The 8,028-nt window shown below is 43.4% G+C and overlaps 1 protein-coding gene across 1 annotated transcript in view; it reads left to right on the forward strand.

The window, feature by feature from the left end:
* The window catches only part of LOC119429174 (NLR family CARD domain-containing protein 3-like), a 48,240-nt gene extending 44,957 nt beyond the window's left edge, over positions 1-3,283 (forward strand). The window contains exon 9 of the mRNA XM_037696854.1: positions 2,736-3,283. Within this exon, the coding sequence (XP_037552782.1) occupies positions 2,736-3,283 (548 nt within the window). The remainder of the gene's footprint in view (positions 1-2,735) is intronic.
* The last annotated feature ends 4,745 nt before the right edge of the window (positions 3,284-8,028 follow it).

The raw sequence follows: 8,028 nt of genomic DNA on the forward strand, positions 1-8,028 counted from the left end.
CAGCAGACGACGGAGAGGCCTGGAGCTCTGCAGCAGACGACGGAGAGACCTGGAGCTCTGCAGCAGACGACGAAGAGACCTGGAGCTCTGCAGCAGACGATGGAGAGGCCTGTGGCTCTGCAGCAGACAACGGAGAGGCCTGTGGCTCTGCAGCGGTGGCAGGAACCGACTCCTCTGCGGTGACGACAGGAGCTGATCTTCTGCGGCGGCGGCGGCGACGGGAAACAGAAACTGATGCTGAGTCCTCTGAGGCGACAGGAGCAGGTGCACCAACGGCTAGGCACTCAGCAGGCGGAACAGCGGCGAAGGTGATGGGTGCAGGAGTCAGAGGGGCAGAGGAGAGTTCAGAGTGTGTATAAGTGACCTTGGGTGTGATGAGAATCCTAATTTCTATTAATAATTGATTGTACTCAGGGATCAGAATGAGGCCTGGCCGTAAAACTAAAAATTCCTCCATCAGGGAAAACAAAACATCTGAGCAGTCCGGGTTATTTTTAGCAGAAGTAAACAAATCTAATAAAGTCTGGTTTATGTATGCAAGATCATGGGGAGAATAAGTGATTGACGGGCAAGTGTCACTATGTGAGGATGTGGTGTCAGGTGTCGCCCCCACCGGAAACCTGGGAGGTGGGTCGGCGGAACACGCCCCACAGAGTCACTGGGAGAATGCCCAGGAGGCACGGTCTGACTGGGTTTGACAGCCGCGGTGTGATGTGACGGCGAGAGGCCGGACTCCGCCCCCACCAAGAACCTGGAGGGTGAGGCCACGGAATCCGCCCCTGTAACGTCAACCGGACCGGACCCGCCGAACCGAGCAGAAGTGGACCGGAGCCTCCACGGGACGTCGGACCTCGCCCCCACCGAAAACCTGAGAGGTGAGGCGGCGGATCCGGCTCCCACAGAAACACCAGAACCAACTCTAAAATTCTGCTCAGCCGACGAAACCGGCCCGGTCGCCGCGGGCTGCCCTCGGGACCGCTTCCCACCTCCCCGGCGACGGCGGGATAGTCGAGGGACAGGAGCAAAACAGAACTCATCCTCGATTTCTTCGTCCTCCCCTGACGTCCATCCCGAGTAGCCGGGCGAAGCGGACTCAGAAGCAGGAGCCTGGTGGGTTTTCCGGTGCCGAGCTCTATTCTCCTCGAGGACCAGGAGTGGAGAGGACAGGATTTCCACCTCCTGGTCATAATGTCCTTGAGGACGGACGGGCCTGGTGCAGAACCCGCCGCACCGGATTGTAGTCGTGTTCATCACGGGAGGATGAACGGAAGGCTCGGAGGGGAAAAAGAAAAAAGGTGAGTTGCCGAGAGAATCCTGCCCGCTGGGTTCTGATGAGTGGTCGGGTCGTAATGTCAGGATTTTGTGGACAGGAACGAACCCAGTAGTGCAGACAGGACTCAACTCGGCAGATTACAAAAATAAGTATTTAATGGAGGAGTGTATTTACAAAATAACACGCTGACGAGGCAGCAAAACTTACGTGATGACAGAAGGCTCAGAGGGAAACTCAGGGAGGGCAGGAGAGCTCAGGGGAGACGCAGGAGAACACAGGAGAATGCAGAGACCCAACGAATACGACCCGACGAGGAACAACACAGAACAGACAGCTTTTATACAAGGACAAGACAAGACGTGATTACAACAGCTGTGACGAGACAAAGGTAGCACCAATTAAACTGACGAGGAAACACTAGGGAAACACAGACACAAACAGAAACAGCAAATGGTACCATCCTTACAGAAGCGGGCACTGTACAGGTCTGTCGTGGTGAAGAGAGAGCTGAGTCAAAAGTTGAAGCTCTCAATTTACCGATCGATCTACGTTCCCACCCTCATCTATGGTCATGAGCTTTGGGTTATGACCGAAAGAACGAAATCTTGGATACAAGCGGCCAAAATGAGTTTTGTCCGCTGGGTGTCTGGGCTCTCTCTTAGAGATAGGGTGAGAAGCTTGGTCATCCGGGAGGGACTCAGAGTAGAGCCGCTTCTTCTCCACATCAAGAGGAGCCAGTTGAGGTGGCTCGGGCATCTGGTTATGATGCCTCCTGGACGCCTCCCTGGTGAGGTGTTCCGGACACGTCCCACCGGGAGGAGACCCAGAGGAAGACCCAGGACACGCAGGAGGGACTATGTTTCTTGGCTGGCCTGGGAACGCCTCAGGATTCCCCCGGAGGAGCTGGACCAAGTGGCTGGGGAGAGGGAAGTCTGGGCCTCCCTACTTAAGCTGCTACCCCCGCGACCCGACCCCGACCCTGGATAAGCGGAAGAAAATGGATGGATGGATGGATGGATGGATGGAAGGAATTAATTAATTAATTAACTAAGTAAATTTCAGTCCCATTTGTTTGGACATTAATGTGAAAGAATAAAAAAAAAAGACACCCAAAACTATCATCATTAAAAAGGCTTGAAAACTCTATCATCCAGGTAAAGAAATTACAAAAAAAGGTTAAATCGTGTCATTTGGACAGGTTTTTTTTTTTGAAGAAAGGTTTGATTTTTCATCCAAAAGACTTCATCATTCTGAGACCTGCCACTAAAAACTGTCTTATAAATAGCACCTCCTTGATGTTTTAAGCCAGCCTGCTGTGGATTACACGAAACCTTTCTCCCAGAAAGAAACCGTCCAGTTGACATGACTCAACCCTTTTTTGTGTATCATTATCAAAATGTTAAAAATGAACAGATAATGAATGAATAACTGCAGTGGGATTGTGTTTTGTTCTCTCCTTCAGATTCCTGTCAGCTCATGTTAGACACAAATACAATCAGCAGAAACCTCCAAGTGTCTCACAGCAACAGGAAGGTGATGCACGTGGAGGAGGAGCAGTCATATCCTGATCATCCAGACAGATTTGAAGGCTACTGTCCTCAGCTGATGTGTAAAGATGCTCTGACTGCTCGCTGTTTCTGGGAGGTCGAGTGGCAGGGCGAGGTTGATATAGCCGTCTGTTACAGAAAAATCAAAAGGGGTGGAGAGCGAGCTGTCTGTGAGTTTGGAAGAAATTTGGAGTCTTGGAGCCTGAGTTGCTCTGGCCGCGGTCATTACACTGCCTGGCACAATGAAAAAGGAACATCCATCTTCTCCTCGTCCTCTATCTCTGACAGAGTAGCAGTGTTTGTGGATTTTCCTGCTGGCATTCTGTCCTTCTACAAAGTTCTTTCTGACACCCTCATCCACATCCACACCTTCAACACCACATTCACTGAACCTCTTTATCCTGGATTTTCTTTTGGATTCTGGAACAGGACGGGTTCCACCATACGCCTGATTTCCCTTTAATGCAGAGTGTTCTCCAAGTAGAGAATCAATTTTGCTGTCTATGTTTACTTGGACTGAACTTGCACTCCACATCAATTTGTTTTTCAGACAAGTCGTACTTTTGCAGCTTTTGTGTACACATACCTGCAGGTAGTTCACGCATCGTGACCAAGCTATTACACGTGCGCCCAGAGCAGCTAATGGTTGCCATTGCATGGAAGCACCCACTGTTTTTAACACGAGTTTAATTAATTGAACAAGTTAATCTAAAAGAGAGACCTGTTACATACAACATACTAAGTAAATGAGGAAAAGAGAACATGAGGGTGGAGGAAGTAAAAAAAAATCATCGCACACCATGCCCTGGCCGGGTCACAGTGTAAAAGATGCAAATAAAGATCTCGCAACATAAAGCAGCAACATGCAATGACATCATAATACATTTCAATTCAATTCAATTCAGTTTATTTATAAAGCGCCAAATCACAACAAAGTTGTCTCAGGGACTTTACAGGAACATTCACATAAAAGCCAGTTAGTAAAGTTCTCTATCTAAGGAATCCAGCAGACAAGTTGAATCTTGGCTTCGTTGCAGTCTCCCATCCTGAGCAAGCACAGTGGAGACAGTGGGAAGAAAAACTCCCTTTAACAGGAAGAAACCTCCAGCAGAACCAGGATCAGGACAAGAGACCATCTGCTTCGACCGGCTGGTTGAGAGGACAGGAAGGAAACAGACGAACACAGAATGTATGAAATGAAAATAGAATTTATGCATAAAGGTTCACAGGACAAGAGAGCAAAAAGCAGGAGGGAGGCAGAAGCGGGTGAAGTGACCGTCTTTGTCGAGAGCAAACGAGCGAATGAAGGATGGAGTTATAGAGGCTGAGCCCTCCATAACTTTACACAAGGATAAAAAAAATACTGGAAGTTCCAAATTTAGATGAAAACTAGACTATCATCTGCCCCAGTCATGCGAAAAATAGAATTCTTATAAAAGTATTAGTTATAGCATGTTTGTAAACAATAATGGAGGTGCCCTGGTTTATTATTATTATTATTATTGTTATTATTGTTATTGTTATATTTCTGTCAGTTTGGATTAATGGGGCACACTTGTTAGATTTTAACACTGAATTCACACATTGTTTTTCTGCTGTGAAGATTTAATTTATCTCATTAAAGGTTGAGATAAATGTGACAAAGTATCTGACAGCTTTCATTTAGTGAGTGGTTCATATGACACTTTGTATTTGTGAGAATTGGTTTTTGCAACTGGTAGAGCTGCTGCCTCTCAGCAAGCAGGTCCCTGGTTCAAATCCCGGTCCGGGGGCCTTTCTGGGTGGAGTCTGCATGTTCTCTCCGTGCATGTGTGGGTTTCCTCTGGGTACTCCGGTTTCCTCACAGACCAAAAACGTTTATGTTAGACTGATTGGTAACTCTAAATTGTCCCTAGATGTGAGAGAGTGAATGGTCGTTTGTCTCGTTTGTCTCTATGTGTCCCTGTGAGGGACTGGAGACCTGTCGAGGTTGTACCCCGCCTCTCGCACAGTGATGGCTGGACATGAGCACCAGTGACCTCCTGTGACCCGAAAAAAAAGAAGCGATTAAAAGATAATGGATGGTTTTTGCTGATAATTTCATCAATAATTATCACAGGCTTGTTTGTTGTGATGTCATGTCCAAGTTGACATTTTCAGGTCAGTTTCTTTATACCGTGTTCATTCTTTTATTATTCTAATATTGTAATATTGTTTGTAATGTGTAAGAATTGCTCTGACATAATTTTAATGCAAAGACTTTGGTAAATTGTCATTTCTTCAATCCATTTTTGAATCCAATTAATTGTTTGACTTAAGGAATTTGGGGTATGTGAAATGAAAGAATATATTAAATGATTTTACTAGGACAGTATTTTTGTGGTGTCTGAATTTTTTTTTTTGTATAATTTTGTTTACTTGTAAAATTCATTCCAGTGAGATTTTTGTATGTATCGTTTTTCTTTTTTCCACAGTAATTTTGATGTACAACCTAAAGGAATTAATCAAACACATTTAAATCTAGTTATGTTTGTTTTCAGTTTGTTATAACTAATAAATCCATGTCAGAATCCTATCCAAACCCAAGTTTAAATGACCTTTCTCTGTCAAAAATAGGTTAATATTTTGTTCTTTGCTCATCGTATCACAGAAACAGCACTAGTAAAAGTCACTAATGATATTCTCATGGCCTCAGACAATGGACTTGTGTCTCTACTGGTCCTGTTAGACCTCAGTGCTGCATTTGATACAGTTGATCACAATATTTTACTACAGAGGCTTGAATATGATATTGGGATTACAGGAACAGCTCTAAAATGGTTTAAATCATATCTATCTGATAGATTCCAGATTGCAAATTTAAGTGAATCTTCTTTATACACCAAAGTTAGTCATGGAGTTCCTCAGGGCTCAGTGCTTGGAACAATACCACTTTATTTTATATATGCTTCCATTAGGTAAAGTTATTAAACAGCATGGAATAAATTTTCATTGTTATGCTGAAGATACACAATGATATTTGTCCATGAAAACCAATTAATTAAATATGTTACTTAGACTACAATCATGTCTTAAAGACATAAAAACCTGGCTAGCCCTAAATTCTCTGCTTTTAAACTTGGAGAAGACAAGGGTTGTGGTTTTTGGACCTGAGCATCTTAGGAATAAACTTTGCAGTCTTTCTCTAGATGGCATTAAATTGGTCTCCAGTCCTAACATTTAAAATCTTGGTGTTATTTTTGATCAGGACGTCTTTTAACCTCAACATTAAAAACGTTATCAAAACCGCTTTCCTCCACCTGCGTAATATCTCAAAGGTTTTTTCATTCAACCTTTATTTCTACAGGTAAATCCCATTGAGCCTCGAGGACTCATTTACAAGAGAGACCTGATTTCAACAAAGAAAGATGACAACAATGGACAACAGCAACAACCATAAACAGTTATAAAAAGTCATACTACAGTTGTTGTTTTTTTTTTTACAAATAGGATGGCTAAAAGAAAGAGGTAACAAAAAAAACAGCTAGTTTCTAAGGCGAATGTAGAAAACATCTTTAGAAACATCTTCTTCTTTTCGGATGAAAGAAGAAACATTTCTACATTTTTTGTTTGTTTGTTTGTTTGTTTATTGAACGTCCAGAGGACCAGACGTAACTTTTATAGATTTTTCTACCTGGATTATTGAGCAGCATCAAGATATCTATATTTAAAATTCTATATTTTTCTTCATCATTTGATGTATTTTCACTCATTGTGCTTTTGTTTCTTGTATACAGATTATTTTTAGTTTTGAATTAAAGTTTATCTTTGATTTAAAGCTTTAATTTAAAGTGTAATCTTGTTTTGTGATTTGTTCATCTGTTGGTTAGAATAAAGTTGAACCAAAGGCTGCGTCTCTTCTTTAAACATGTTGGAGGGAAATATTCCTGAGATCCAATAATTTTGTCTTTTTATGATTTTTCAGTTGAATTAACTTCAATTAACAGATTATTTAATAAAATCAAAGGGAAAACTGGATTTCACAAAAAAGCCGGCACCGTTTATTTATTTTTAATCTTCACTGATAAAAAAAACAACTTATATTTTCTGATGCTGCTCAATAATCCAGGTAGAAAAATCTAAAAAAGTTAAATCTGGTCCTCTGGACATTCAAAAAAACAAAACAAAGCAAAACAACAAAAAAATGTAGAAACGTTTCGTCTCTCATCCTGAGGACTTCCTCAGTCTGAGGTGCTGTATTCAGCTCAGTCTCTTAAATAGCACCTTCTCAGAGTGGATCAACCAGTTTGCTGCTGACAACCAAAACCAGCTGATCACATGCTCAAGAAGGACCATCAGCCTAACAATGGATCATTAGCACCTGATGGCTGTTTACTGTTCACAGAGGGCTGAGTGATACTAGCAATCACAGCATTGTAAGAGGGGGACAGTTGAACCCGGAGGCTCCACCCCTGTTTAATGATGGACGGTTTCTTTTCACAAAGATGGCCTCCTTTACTCCTCTCTCAAACCATCGTTCCTCTCTGTCCAGGATGTGAACATCTTCATCCCTGAAAGAGTGACCTCTGACCTGGAGATGAGTGTAGACCTCAGAGTCCTGGCCTGATGATGCTGATCTTCTGTGCTGGGCCATCCTTTTGGCCAGTGGCTGTTTAGTTTCCCCGATGTAAGACTGATCACCCTCCTGACACTGAACAGCATACACAACATTACTCTGTTTGTGCCGGGGGACTGGATCTTTGGGATGAACCAGTCTTTAATGTATTTTGGGGTTTAAAAGCCACTGGGACGTTATGTTTAGAAAATAAACGTCTCAGTTTCTCTGATACTCCCTCAACATATGGAATGACCACTGGTCTGGGTCTGGGTTCCTCCTTTTCACCTGATGGCTGACTGGAGTCCTGTTTGGGTTTCTTCTCTGCTTTCAGGAAGGCCCAGTTAGGATATCCACATTGCTCTAGAGCCTGTCTTGTGTGGGATTTCTCCTTCTGCCTGGCTCCTGAGCTAGTGGGGATGCTGTCTGCTCTGTGGTACAGAGTCCTGATGACTCCTAACTTGTGCTCCAAAGGGTGATGGGAGTCAAACTGCAAATACTGGTCTGTGTGGGTGGGTTTGCGGTACACCTCAGTTTGCAAATGTCCTCTATCAGAGACTGAGACCTCACAGTCCAAGAAAGCCAACTTGCCATTTTTTACATCTTCTCGTGTGAACTTGATGTATTTATCCACA

This window comes from Nematolebias whitei, chromosome 24 (genome assembly GCF_014905685.2).
Source record: "Nematolebias whitei isolate Nwh7 chromosome 24, NemWhi1, whole genome shotgun sequence".
Taxonomy (NCBI): domain Eukaryota; kingdom Metazoa; phylum Chordata; class Actinopteri; order Cyprinodontiformes; family Rivulidae; genus Nematolebias; species Nematolebias whitei.